At 40.9% G+C, this 14,932-nt stretch overlaps 1 protein-coding gene across 3 annotated transcripts in view; it reads left to right on the top strand.

Annotated features, from left to right (window-relative positions):
- Positions 1–14,262, top strand: part of LOC110491820 (uncharacterized) — a 30,754-nt gene extending 16,492 nt beyond the window's left edge. For all 3 annotated transcript variants that reach the window (XM_090202565.1, XM_021565608.3, XM_090202566.1), the window contains 5 exons: positions 4,263–4,342; positions 4,805–4,969; positions 7,700–7,737; positions 8,108–8,216; positions 12,568–14,262. In XM_090202565.1, coding sequence (XP_090058691.1) covers positions 4,263–4,342; positions 4,805–4,969; positions 7,700–7,737; positions 8,108–8,216; positions 12,568–12,848 — 673 coding nt within the window. In that variant the 3' untranslated portion in view covers positions 12,849–14,262. The remainder of the gene's footprint in view (positions 1–4,262; positions 4,343–4,804; positions 4,970–7,699; positions 7,738–8,107; positions 8,217–12,567) is intronic.
- The last annotated feature ends 670 nt before the right edge of the window (positions 14,263–14,932 follow it).

The raw sequence follows: 14,932 nt of genomic DNA, 5'->3' as shown, positions 1-14,932 counted from the left end.
GCTTTGACTAGGCCATTCCAAGACATTTAAATCTTTGACCTTAAACCACTCGAGTGTTGCTTTAGCAGTATGCTTAGTGTCATTGTCCTGCTGGAAGGGCAACCTCCATCCCAGTCTCAAATCTTTGGAAGACTGAAACAGGTTTCCCTTGAGAATTTCCTTTTATTTAGCGCCATCCATCATTCCTTCAATTCTGACCAGTTTTCCAGTCCCTGCCGATGAAAAACATCCCCACAGCATGATGCTGCCATCACCATGCTTCACTGGGGGGATGGTGTTCTCATGGTGGTGAGAGGTGTTGGGTTTGCGCCAGACATAGCATTTTCCTTGATTTTCCAAAATGCTAAATTTTCGTCTCATCTGACCCGAGTACGTTCTTCCATATATTTGGGGAGTCTCCCACATGCCTTTTGGCGAACACAAAACGTGTTTGCTTATTTTTTTCTCTAAGCAATGGCTGCCAACTCTTCCATAAATCCCAACTCTGTGGAGTGCACGGCTTAAAGTGGTCATATGGACAGATACTCCCATCTCCACTGTGGAGCTTTTGCAGCTCCTTTAGGGTTATCGTTGGTCTCTTTGTTGGTTCTCTGATTAATTGCCTTCTTGCCTGGTCTGTGAGTTTTGGTGGACAGCCCTCTCTTGTCAGGTTTTTTGTGGTGCCATATTCTTTCATAAAAAAAAGAATTTACTGGTACTCCGTGGGATGTTCAAAGTTTCTGATATTTTTTTATAACTCAACCCCAATCTGTACTTCTCCACAACTTTGTCCCTGACCTGTTTGGAGAGCTCCTTGGTCTTCATGGTGCCGCTTGCTTGGTGGTGCCCCTTGCTTAATGGTGTTGCAGCCTTTCAGAACAGGTGTGTGTTTATATACAGTTGAAGTTGGAAGTTTACATACACCTTAGCCAAATACATTTAAACTCAGTTTTTCACAATTCCTGACATTTAATCCTAGTAATAAACCCCTGTTTTAGGTCAGTTAGGATCACCACTTTATTTTAAGAATGTGAAATGTCAGAATAATAGTAGAGAAAATTATTCATTTCAGCTTTTATTTCTTTCATCACATTCCCAGTGGGTCAGAAGTTTACATACACTCAATTAGTATTTGGTAGCATTGCCTTTAAATTGTTTAACTTGGGTCCAACGTTTCGGGGAGCCTTCCACAAGCGTCGCACAATAAGTTGGGGGAATTTTGGCTCATTTCTCCTGACAGAGCTGGTGTAACTGAGTCAGGTTTGTAAGGCCTCCTTGCTCGCACATGCTTTTTCAATTTTGCCCACACATTTTCTATAGGATTGAGGTCAGGGCTTTGTGATGGCCACTCCAAACCCCTTTGTTGTCCTTAAGCCATTTTGACACAACTTTGGAAGTATGCTTGGGGTCATTGTCCATTTGGAAGACCCATTTGCGACCAAGCTTTAACTTCCTGACTGATGTCTTGAGATGTTGCTTCAATATATCTACATAATTGTCCACCTCATGACGCCATCTATTTTGTGAAGTGCCCCAGCCCCTCCTGCAGCAAAGCACCCCCACAACATGATGCTGCCACCCCCATGCGTCATGGTTGGGATAGTGTTCTTCGGCTTGCAAGCCTTCCCCTTTTCCTCCAAACATAACGATTGTCATTATGGCCAAACAGTTCTATTTTTGTTTCATCAGCCAAGAGGACATTTCTCCAAAAAGTACGATCTTTGTCCCCATATGCAGTTGAAAACCGTAGTCTGGCTTTTTATGGCGGCTTTGGAGCAGTGGATTTTTCCTTGCTGAGCGGCCTTTCAGGTTGTGTCGATATAGGACTCGTTTTACTATGGATAAAGATACTTTTGTACCTGTTTCCTCCAGCATCTTCACAAGGTCCTTTGCTGTTGTTCTGGGATTGATTTGCAATTTTTGCACGTACGTTCATCTCTAGGAGACAGAAGGCGTCTCCTTCCTGAGCAGTATGACGGCTGCATGGTCCCATGGTGTTTAAACAATTGTTGCAAAAATTACTTGTGTCATGCACAAAGTAGATGTCCTAACCGACTTGCCAAAACTTTAGTTTGTTAACAAGACATTTGTGGAGTGGTTGATAAACGAGTTTTAATAACTCCAACCTAAGTGTATTTAATCTTCCGACTTCAACTGTATATACACTGCTCAAAAAAATTAAGTGAACACTTAAACAACACAATGTAACTCCAAGTCAATCACACTTCTGTGAAATCAAACTGTCCACTTAGGAAGCAACACTGATTGACAATAAATGTCACATGCTGTTGTGCAAATGGAATACACAACTGGTGGAAATTATAGGCAATTAGCAAGACCCCCCCAATAAAGGAGTGGTTCTGCAGGTGGTGATCACAGACCACTTCTCAATTCCTATGCTTCCTGGCTGATGTTTTGGTCACTTTTGAATGCTGGCGGTGCTTTCACTTTAGTGGTAGCATGAGACGGAGTCTACAACCCACACAAGTGGCTCAGGTAGTGCAGCTCATCCAGGATGGCACATCAATGCGAGCTGTGGCAAGAAGGTTTGCTGTGTCTGTCAGCGTAGTGTCCAGAGCATGGAGGCGCTACCAGGAGACAGGCCAGTACATCAGGAGACGTGGAGGAGGCCGTAGGAGGGCAACAACCCAGCAGCAGGACCGCTACCTCCACCTTTATGCAAGGAGGAGCAGGAGGAGCACTGCCAGAGCCCTGCAAAATGACCTTCAGCAGGCCACAAATGTGCATGTGTCTGTTCAAACGGTCAGAAACAGACTCCATGAGGGTGGTATGAGGGCCCGACGTCCACAGGTGGGGGTTGTGCTTACAGCCCAACACCGTGTAGGACGTTTGGAATTTGCCAGAGAACACCAAGATTGGCAAATTCGCCACTGGCGCCCTGTGCTCTTCACAGATGAAAGCAGGTTCACACTTAGCACATGTGACAGACGTGACAGAGTCTGGAGACGCCGTGGAGAACGCTCTGCTGCCTGCAACATCCTCCAGAATGACCGGTTTGGAGGTGGGTCAGTCATGGAGTGGGGTGGCATTTCTTTTGGGGGACGCACAGTCCTCCATGTGCTCTCAAGAGGTAGCCTGACTGCCATTAGGTACCGAGATGAGATCCTCAGACCCCTTGTGAGACCATATGCTGGTGCGGTTGGCCCTGGGTTCCTCCTAATGCAAGACAATGCTAGCTCATGTGGCTGGAGTGTGTCAGCAGTTCCTGCAAGAGGAAGGCATTGATGCTATGGACTGGCCCGCCCGTTCCCCAGACCTGAATACAATTGAGCACATCTTGGGACATCATGTCTTGTTCCATCCACCAACGCCAAGTTGCACCACAGACTGTCCAGGAGTTGGCGGATGCTTTAGTCCAGGTCTGGGAGGAGATCCCTCAGGAGACCATTCCCCACCTCATCAGGAGCATGCCCAGGCATTGTGGGGAGGTCATACAGGCACGTGGAGGCCACACACACTACTGAGCCTCCTTTTGACTTGTTTTAAGGACATTACATCAAAGTTGGATCAGCCTGTAGTGTGGTTTTCCACTTTAATTTTGAGTGTGACTCCAAATCCAGACCTCCATGGGTTGATAAATTTGATTTCCATTGTTAATTTTTGTGTGATTTTGTTTTCAGCACATTCAACTATGTAAAGAAAAAAGTATTTAATAAGAATGTTTCATTCATTCAGATCTAGGATGTGTTATTTTAGTGTTCCCTTTATTTTTTTGAGCAGTGTATATTCTGAGATCATGTGACACTTAGATTGCACACAGGTGGACTTTATTTCACTAATTATGTGATTATGAAGGTAATTGGTTGCACCAGATCTTATTTGGTCTATCATTTATTATTATTATTTGATCTATATTTGGTCTGTAATTTTTTTCACTTCACCAATTTGGTCTATTTTGTGCATGTCCATTACATGAAATCCAAATAAAAATCATTTTAATTCAGGTTGTAATGCAACAAAATAGGTCAAATGTCAAGGGGGATGAATACTTTCACAAGGCGCTATATATTTATAGAAAGGATTTTGTTCAACGCAAAAGCTCAACATATAAAAAACATCTGGTAGCAAACCTTTCGTTAACAGTTTGTAAACATTTGATCCATAAGTCATTTTCTTTGTCCCTTCTTTAAATGTTCACTTAAAAATGTTATTGGTGTCATATCAAACCAATAGTTATGAATGTCAATGTGATATAGTTGTCTGGGAAATCCCTTCTGGTTTTAATGTGAGTGACCTTGTGTTTTTCTGTCGTCATATTTCAGGAAAGAGTGCACGGCTACTTCAACCCCCAATCTCCCAAATCCAACACCCAACCCCGCCATCATCAAAAATACAGACACTTGTGAGTTCCACCAATACCTTTGTGTCCACAGATCTTTCAGTTCTTTCAGTGACTTCATGAAGCCTTCAAAAGCTTTCATAATCCTTACATTGTTAACACTCAGACAGCCTTGAGACACAACAAGCAGAACCAAGTAGTTTAAAACACTTACCTTTTTACAATTATAATACACTTATGGTAACTGACATAACAATGTAAGTCAACTCAAATGGTAACTATTGCAGGTGTTACTTGATAGCGTTAATCATAATACAGCATTAGTGCATCATATTGGCGATTACTATGATGTAAAATTCTCTCCAGTAAGTAGAATTTCTCCTCCACGCCAACAATTTGCTGTAGTTGAATCTTTTAGCTCTCTACCCTACATTCTTCTGATCCCTCTTAAACGTAGTCAGATAGTAGAGTTATTTTTGTGGTATGAAATAAATGCAAATTAATGCTTATCTGTATCCTCAACAGCTCATCTCCTCTACACCATGATGTATGTCCTTCTGGTTTTCCTGGTCACCACTCTGTTAATGGCCAGTCTCCTGGTACTGACTAAGGGAGGATGGAGGGAACATGGCTGTTGGGCAAACCCTGAAAAGGAACTCCAGTTGCCTACAAGGGACACCTCAGCCAACGGTAATGATAAAATATTCAGGCAGTCAGTAACTCAGTTGACTTGCTTGTGAATTCAACACTGTAACCAATGGCCTACTGAGATTGGATCCCTTAGGGTGGTACATTGATATAAATGATATATACAGTAATACATATACAGTTGCACGAAAAAGTATGTGAACCCTTTGGATTAACCTGGATTTCTACATAAATTGGCAAAAAAAATGTGATCTGATCTTCCTCTAAGTCACAACAATAGACATTCAGAGTATGCTTAAACAAATAACACACAAATTATAGTATTTTTCTTGTCTACATTGATTACTTATTTTAAACATTCACAGTGTAGGTTGGATAAAGTATGTGAACCCCTAGGCTAATGACTTTTTCAAAAGCTAATTGGAGTCAAAACCTAACCTGGAGTCCAATCAATGAGACAAGATTGGAGATGTTGGTTAGAGCTGCACTGCAATATAAAAAATACTCACAAAATGTGAGTTTGCTATTCACATAAAGCATTGCCTGATGTGAACCATGCCTCGAACAAAAGAGATCTCAGAAGACCTAAGATTAAGGATTGTTGACTTGCATCAAAAGACCTAAGATTAAGGATTGTTGACTTGCATTACAAAAGTATCTCTAAAAGCCTTGATGTTCATCAGTCGACGGTAAGACAAATGGGAGGGAGAAAGGGAGAAAGTTCAGCACTGTTGCTACTCTCCCTAGGAGTGGCCATCCTGTAAAGATGACTGCAAGAGCAGAGAGCAGAATGCTCAATGAGGTTAAGAAGAATCCTAGAGTGTCAGCTAAAGTCTTACAGAAATCTCTGGATCATGCTAACATCTCTGTTGACGAGTCTACGATACGTTAAACACTAAACAAGAATGGTGTTCATGGGAGGACACCACGGAAGAAGCCACTGCTGTCTAAAAAAAACATTGTTGCACTTCTGAAGTTCGCAAAAGAGCACCAGGATGTTCCACAGTGCAATAATCTGTGGACAGATTAAAATAAAGTTGAGTTGTTTGGAAGGAACACAACACTAACAGCACACCAACATCAAAACCTCATCCCAACTGTAAAATATGATGGAGGGAGCATCATGGTTTGGGGCTGCTTTGCTACCTCAGGGCCTGGACAGCGTGCTATCATTGATGGAAGACATTTTGCAGGAGAATGTAATTGCTATCTGTCTGCCAATTGAAGCTCAACAGAAGTTGGGTGATGCAACGACCCAAGTGATGCAACGACCCAAGATACAGAAGTAAATCAACAACAGAATGGCTTCAACAGAAGAAAACACACCTTCTGGAGTGGCCCAGTCAGAGTCCTGACCTAAACCCCGATTGAGATGGTGCGGAATGATTTAGAGAGCGGTTCACACCAGACATCCTGAGAGTTTTGCTGAACTGAAACAGTTTTGTAAAGAGGAATGGTCCAAAATTCCTCCTGACCGTTGTGCAGGTCTGATACACAACTACAGAAAACGTTTGGATGAGGTTATTGCTGCCAAAGGAGGGTCAACCAGTTATTAAATCCAAGGGTTCACATGCTTTTCTCACCCTGCACTGTGAATGTTTACACGGTGTGTTCAATAAAGACATGAAAACGTATAATTATTTGTGTGCTATTAGTTGTGTTTGACTGCGTTTGTGTTTGACTGCGTAATTCTTAGCACTCCAACTTTAATAATGTTATTAGCAGCAGTGGTGTAGTGGAGGGTATATATACGCTGTATACCCACTTATTTTTCAGTTTGCATTGTGTATACTCACTTCTTAATCCCCACGATGCGTATCGTAGTGTAGTGCAGTAGTGTAGTGGAGGTATACGCCATATCAATTAATATGGCTGATGGAATAGATCAGAATGTTTAGCTTAAAATATTGATCAACTATTATTTATTCACATTTTAGCCGCAAATATGTGCACACAGCGAATGTTCTAAAATGCAATTTGCGGAAAACACCATTCTAAATGCGTACCGTACCTGCCAGCGGTTTCATGGACATAGATGGAAATATCTGTTAGACATTTAGAAAGAGGGGCGATCTAAAGATGCAACAACTCTCATGGGTTGCTAATATGACTAGGATAAGTACTTTGGCTGCTAGACAATGAAAGAAAGTTGAAAGAAAATATATAGAGTACTGTATGCATATGAGGAAGTCTTTAGAAAATAATTGCCTCCATGTTTCTATAGTGGGATTTTGGCTGTAGGATACTTTGAAGCAAGGTAAGACATGCCTCATAATGAGGTAAAACGTCCAGGTTTCAAACAATTAAGGAACAGGACAAATATAGTGATGCTAGTGATGGGCCTAACCATCTTGTGGTAGATGGAAAGGCTTTCCCAAAAACTGTTTCAATGAAATGTTATCTAGCTTCAAATTAGCCTACCTTGCCGAATGATATCTTGATTATTTTCATCAATCCAGTGGTCATTTGTTTTGAAAACTCCATCTCGTGCTACAGAAACACTGCTAACCAAACAACAGTGCTAGGTGCCTGCCCACATGAATTAAAGGGTAACTACACTCAAAAATATACATTTCTCAGATTTTTCCCAGACCTCAAAAGCGGTCTCCTAATGCTGTTTAAGCATTGTTATGGACTTAAAACCTCCAATTGTGTTGTTTTTCTTTAAAAAAACTGACGTTTAATCTTAAAGAGCTCCTGTGTGAATACACAAGTTATTCACTGCAACAGTTGGTGCAGGAAACTGATAATATCTGTCTTTAACTCTAACAGATCAGCTTCATCATCAGCCAAACTACCCAACTTCACTGGTTAGTATCAGTTTCTTACATTACATTTGGATAATGATCAGCGATAGTGTTAGAAAGGAAGCAGACGATACAAACTATAATGAACATGAGAAAAAATATGTTATTCACCTGTAGGCCAGTCCTGACTAGCAGGTGCAAAACCTACATTACATTTAGAGTTGGAATGTACAGCATGGCTATGTTTGCATCAATAGATATAATTTGTCTTTGTCTGATTTTAAACCTGTAAGGAAGAATCTAGTTCCGCAAATGATCAGTATCTCTTTTGATATGTTACTATACCTATACTGTATGTGTGTATGGACACTTTGCTGCTCAGCTTAGCCAGACAGATGCTCAGGAGTTTTGTCTGTCTGCTGTCCCTTCCAAGACGCTGAACATTACTGAAGGGATTCCCATGATGACACTCGCTCACAGTGCTGCCAAGACTGAGTTTGACCCCCTTGTCACACCCCTGCTGCCAGACAGAGAGCCCAGAGGTAAGTATTTGATGGAGTTTGTCTATCTTCAATATAGAGGTAACTGACAAAATCAAGGAAACACCAACAAACACCTTGGCATAGATTATATCAGTGCCTGGGACTCTATTGGAGGGATGTGACTAGGGCTGTGTCGGTCACAAAATTTCGTCAGTCGGTGATTGTCAAGCAAATAACTGTCTGTCTCACGGTAATTGACCGTTAATTAACATAAATATATTTAGCATCTCCTGGCTTCCACACATAGCCTACAAGCCATTTTAAAAAGTCTAATAAACCCCATGTAATATAACCTACACCTTCTCAATAAATCCATTATTTATTTTAGACAGGTCTAAAGAAGCACGATATGAAGTAGAGAAGAATAGCACACTCTGAGTTGTCCTTATGGTAGGTCCTGATGTGGCTATGCCAAATGGCTTTGGGCTACACTAGTAACATTTAGCAGACAAGATTTGCTTGTAATTCCATGGAATTATTTTATAGTATGAAAAATATAATTGAACAAATATTTTCTCCAAACGATTTGAGGGAGTGCGCACATTCGGCTATTCTGTCTTGAGCGGTAAACAAAGAAATAGATACTCCTATATGCTTAATTTTGAGTTATTAATGTAACTTTAGTTGTTCTACAAACATTGGGCTATATGTTTAGATTTTTTTTATATATTGTAAGGCTGCATGATGAGACTCTAATGATGGTTTGAAAAAAGTTGCTTGAAAGGCATGAGCTCTGCTTTGTTGTTTTTTTGCACAGGCTGTACACACTCCAATAGTTTCTTATTCACAATTTGACAAGCACTTGATAATGACTCAAATTTCACAAGGGCATCCCCTTTGTGGCCATAATGCACCCTAAACAAATCCATGCCGTTTGCAGCCCGGAGTGCTGTGTTGTGCCCTTCTCTCTGAGTGCTGCACAATCTGAAGCATCTCTCACGCACAGGCACTCTGTCATGTGATCAGATCTTTCTCACAGGCTACAAGTTAAGACCGACACTTTGGGAACGTAACTGCGTGTCCTTATCCAATTCCCGAGGTGCATATTGAAGATATTGGAAGAACTGTCCACATTCACTTTTCGTCAGCCAACAAAATGAGTAGGCCTAACGAACAGCAAGAGCACTAGACTATGTCAATCTGCTATCCCCATAGTACAAAATTTGACCTATTCTGCGCAATAAAAAAATATTCCAAACATAGTCTGGGACAGTTGTGGGATGCGATAGATCCCAAATTAATGCAACCACTAGCATCAACAAAAAAGTTTTTATGCAATGTGGCTGACGCAACAGATCAGAAAGTTTACTGTAGCTTAAAATGTTGATAAACTATTCGGCTTTCTTCCCATTATAAGCGCAGCAATGCGCACATGGTAGTAGGCTATAAGCGCGGATGTTCCATTGGCGAAAAACACCATTATCAAAAGTGACATTTTTATGGTTAAAATTATCTTCCCCAAACTTGAAACTCACACACTGCTTATATATTAGGCTCTACACCCCTTGTAAAGCGGATTAATGTGCTTAATTTTTACAAGTTATTTGCCAACTTTATTAAATCATATAGGCCTATGGTCTAGGCTACATGAGGTGTGCGACTATGATTCAATATAATTCACAAGTGATAGGCTAATGTTGTCACCTATTCTTGATTTAATCGTGTCTTTAGATATACTAAATAATATACAGTGGGGCAAAAAAAGTATTTAGTCAGCCACCAATTGTGCAAGTTCTCCCTCTTAAAAAGATGAGAGAGACCTGTCATTTTCATCATAGGTTCACTTCAACTATGATTTTTTATACTATGGTGACTTTTATACTAATAACAAGTTCAAACAGGTGCCATTAATACAGGTAACGAGTGGAGGACAGAGGAGCCTCTTAAAGAAGAAGTTACAGGTCTGTGAGAGCCAGAAATCTTGCTTGTTTGTAGGTGACCAAATACTTATTTTCCACCATAATTTGCAAATAAATTCATTAAAAATCCTACAATGTGATTTTCTGGATTTTTTTTTCTCATTTGGTCTGTCATAGTTGAAGTGAAGTGTACCTATGATGAAAATTACAGGCCTCTCTCATCTTTTTAAGTGGGAGAACTTGCACAATTGGTGGCTGACTAAATACTTTTTTGCTCCACTGTATCTGGATGGGAAAAATGTTGGGTTGTCTGAATTACAGCTGTACAGAACCTTTGGGAAGAATTCAAGCTTGGTTAAAGCTTCTCTAGTGTCCGTGAGTTATTTACTCTGAAAAAAAAGAACCTAACAACTGAATCCAAACATCACGCTGTTGATTTTATGTGCATTTTACATTTAGTGTACTTTGCCACATTTGTCGACAGCGGAATCTGAAAATACTCTAGATACATTCAGTAACAAAATAAGACTATTCCTGGAAAATGTGGGGTAGGTGCAAATAAGGGTTTGAATGAGAGGAGTAACTGGTGTCTCCAAGTGGCCACACACCTCTCTAAAGTGTGCACAGTTCCTAAGCAATTTCAATGCACTTTTATGACTCAAAGAAAAGTCTTGAAGTATAAGGCATGTTTTTTTTTTAGCTCTCCTAGCTGTGCTGTTGAGGAACTAGAGCAGGCACACTTGTAGATGTTTTGTTTTGAGTACAACCCTGCATCCCCACCATCACACAATGACCAAAAACGGTCCATTATATATCGGAATCTGGGTCAGGTCGGCATGATTTGAAATCTTATTCTATTACCAACATGACTAGCGGTCAGAAAATATGATCTTACAGTGTTCTCAAGATCAGAACAGCTTTCAGTGAAAACAGAGCTGTGAAGTGCAGAGCCCAGACCTCTGACATCATGTATAGTATGTTACTGTACAGTCACTTTGTTCCAATTTAGGTGCTTATTAGTGCCTAAATCTGCCATTTTCAACCCGTATATGGGTACGAGTGTAAAGGGTTAAGTAAATCAGGTGATAAATTAAGTGAAAAGGAGCCTGGAATAGGACTTTAAGGTTGGGTGCATAAGCTTGGATTTATAATAAACGTATATGATATAATGTAGGTGTTTCGCATATCAGAAGCAAAAGCAAATCCCATCGAGCACATTTCTGAGGTGTGTACCCTACAGCATAGTACTTACTACCTGTCCTGTCACTTTGATGTGGGTAGAATATGTGCTGTTGTGTACTCAAAACTTTGGTGATATGAATCAAAAAGAATCTAAGGTTCAGATTAATTGGCAAATCAGATAGCAAAAAGCAGCCTTCAACTGATCGGCCTTTAACATTTAAGGTTGTTGCCTTATCCTTCTTGCAAATTACACCCTGATTCCAACATCCGTTCCACTGAAAATATGCACAGAAGTATCTACACCAAGCATCAAAGCGTGATGTTGGTTACAGTAGTTTCACTGACAAAATATGATACATGTAAAGGTTTGTCCTGAGACTTTACATCCTGTTCAAGATCTTCTAACCTCAAATTTAAGGCCACGTTTTAAAGTTGTTTTTTTTATCTTTAAGATTAAATAGTATGGCCACTTCTAGTTTACAAGAAAATTCCACATGCTTGTCAACTTCAGAGTCTCCTGCGTTGTTGGGTATGGTGCATGGTATAGTTCAGCTTGCGTGTCAGTTCCTTTACAACAGTTGACTGGGGTCCAGACTGCGACTTCCCCCTCAAAAACAAATCTACTGGACTAGGAGTGTGCATAGTGTGCAAATCGAAATAATAAAATGCTTTTTAGAAATAAACTATGAGCATCACACTTATCAGGTCTCATAATTTACACAAGCAAGACAAGTTAAAGCACTTTCTCACTCCTAAAACGCACCCTCACAGCACAAAGAGGTTTCCTCATACCCCACAAATGACCTGATTATATTGATTGAATCTTGCCCAAACTCTCTATTACTTCTTTGCTCACTTAAAGGAAAATTCCACCTAAAAACTATCTTTTGATATCCGTTTCATTAGTCCATTGTTAACATTGTCTCAAAATGTTTTTCTTTTCAGCAAGTTTTCAAGATATGTAACTTTCAAAATACACAAATAATCCCTGTATGATGCATTTTGCATCATGTTATTTATTTTGAACATTACATATCTTGAAAACTTGATTGCTGACAAGAAAAACATTTTGTTTTTAGGTAGAGTTTTCCTTTAAGCACTTTAAAAGAGTCTCTCCGACCGGTTACCATTTTGGGCCCGTATTAAGCTTCTCAGAGTAGGAACACAGATCTAGGATCAGTTTTACCTTTTAGATAATAATTAATACAATTTCATGGACACAGGAACCCTTATCCTAGATCAGCACTCCTACTATGAGACGCTTTGTGAATATTGGCCCTGATTTCCTCCCTTCCCCCTCTCTTCCTCAGTCCCTCGCCAGGACACCCAGGAGGAGCACTGGCCCGTGATGGTGTTATATGCCATCATCAAGGAGGTGCCTCTGCGGCGATGGAAGGAATTCCTGCGCGTGCTCTCCCTGACCGACCGGCAGCTGGATCGTGTGGAGCCAGATGCTGCGGCTGTGGAGCCAGGGCCCGACTGCAAGTCTGGAGGACGTATACTCAGCCCTGCTCTACATGGACCTGGCTGGCTGTGCCTACCAGCTGCAGGGTTGTCTGGAGCAGCTGCAGTGGAGAGCCACAACCAATGACATCACCACAGTTTCATAGGACAACTGAGTAGGGATGGACATGAGTATTCGAACAGACGTCAAAAATCGGTCTTAACCAGAGATCACATTGTTTTCAAATACTGTGTTGCAACAAAGCGCTAGGTCGCTCTCCATGCTCAATCTCTCGGTTTGTCAATGTTTATGAATTCCCCACAATGTAACAAAAGTATCAGAGGTACTAAATGTAGGCTACCGATATTCATTGCCACTTCCCCAATCTAGAATGTTTGGTTATGGTCTTTTCTGTTTATTCAATATATTAATACTGCATACCGTTCTCATTCTGGTAGTGTACACGTTTGGAGAGCTCACAAACTGCGCTGTGATAATGAAGTTGTGGTGTATTTAATTATACAAAAATATAAATGCAACAATTTCAAAGATTTTGCTGTTACAGTTCATATAAGGAAATCAGTCAATTGAAATAAATTCATTAGGCCCTAATTTAAGGATTTCACATGACTGGGAATACAGATATGCATCTGTTGGGCATCGATACATCTCCTTAGCATAGAGTTGATCAGGCTGTTGATTGTGGCCTATGGAATGTTGTCCCACTCCTCTTCAATGGCTGTGAGAAGTTGCTGGATATTGGCGGGAACTGGAACACGCTGTCGTACACGTTGATCCAAAGCAACCCAAACATGCTGAAACATGAGGTGATGGCAACGGATGAATGGCACGAGAAAGGGCCTCAGGATCTCGTCACGGGTTCTCTGTGCATTCAAATTGTGCACAAAGTGAGCATTTGCCCACTGAAGTCGGTTACAACCCTCGTGAGGACGACGAGCATGCACATGAGGTTCCCTGAGATGGTTTCTGACCATTTATGCAGAAATTCTTTGGTTGCGCAAACCCACAGTTTCATCAGCTGCCTGGGGGGCTGGTCTCAGACTATCCCGCAGGTGAAGAAGTCAGATGTGGAGGTCCTGGGCTGGTGTGGTTACACGTGGTCTGTGGTTGTTAGGCCGGTTGGAGGTTCTGCCAAATTCTCTAAAACGACGTTGGAGGAGGTTTATGGTAGATAAATAACATTCAAATTCTCTGGCAACAGTCAGAATGCCAATTGCATGCTCCCTCAAAACTTGAGACATCTGTGGAATTGTGTTGTGTGACAAAACTGCACATTTTAGAGTGGCCTTTTATTGTCCCCAACACAAGGAGCACTCGTGTTATGATCATGCTGTTCAATCAGCTTCTTGTGTTTAACTTGGCAAAGGAGAAATGCTTATTAACAGGGATGTAAACAAATGTGTGCACACAATTTGAGAGCAATAAGCTTTTTGTGCATATGGAACATTTCTTGGATCTTTTAATTCAGCTCATGAATCATGGGACCAACATCTGTTGCGTTTTATATTTTTGTTCAGTATATTTACCAGTTTTATGTCAATTGTGTCATTGTCCTTTATTTGGAGCATATGTCTGGTCTCTCAGTTTTGTCATGATTGTGTGAAAGTGCATGTTTGAGTGTGCACAGATGTGGGTGGGCTACATCGCCTGAGCATCAGCATAGGCGGTTTCGTTAAGATTTCAGAAATCGGAATTTTCTAAAACGCAGACCATCAAAATAGCATGCTTTAAACCATTTCACCTGCGTTTTTCCTTGACAGAAAATACATCAGTGCAACACATTCCATACGCTATTTGGCTGGCAGCCACACAAGCAATGTTCCCTCTAAACTGCGCACCGTAGCCCCAAGACTGCCGGACTGCCATGCATAATATCAACCCACTGAGAGAAGCACGAGGTTTAACTTCATTCAACTTTCTAGAGCAGGGATCCCCAACCGATCGTTCGCATTCCTAGTCAATCGCCAAACATTTCTGTAAAAAAACATTGATAAAGCCATGTGTGCCTATTTTTTTTTATTTGTCTCGGGATGTCTGCAGATCGTAGGCATAAAAGAAAACTACAGCAAAATTGATACGGTGAGATTTCTGTGTAAAGACAAATACAGCACAGAGCTTCTGTTTTAATGAGTGAGTTCACTTTTATAAGCCATAAAATGCGCGCTTTTCCTATTTCCACTCAGCGCTACAACAAGCACTGCGGCAGTAAT

Source organism: Oncorhynchus mykiss, chromosome 16 (assembly GCF_057628025.1).
Source record: "Oncorhynchus mykiss isolate SJ-2025 chromosome 16, ASM5762802v1, whole genome shotgun sequence".
NCBI classification, from domain to species: Eukaryota; Metazoa; Chordata; class Actinopteri; order Salmoniformes; family Salmonidae; genus Oncorhynchus; species Oncorhynchus mykiss.
This window is presented reverse-complemented; position numbering and strand designations above follow the sequence as displayed.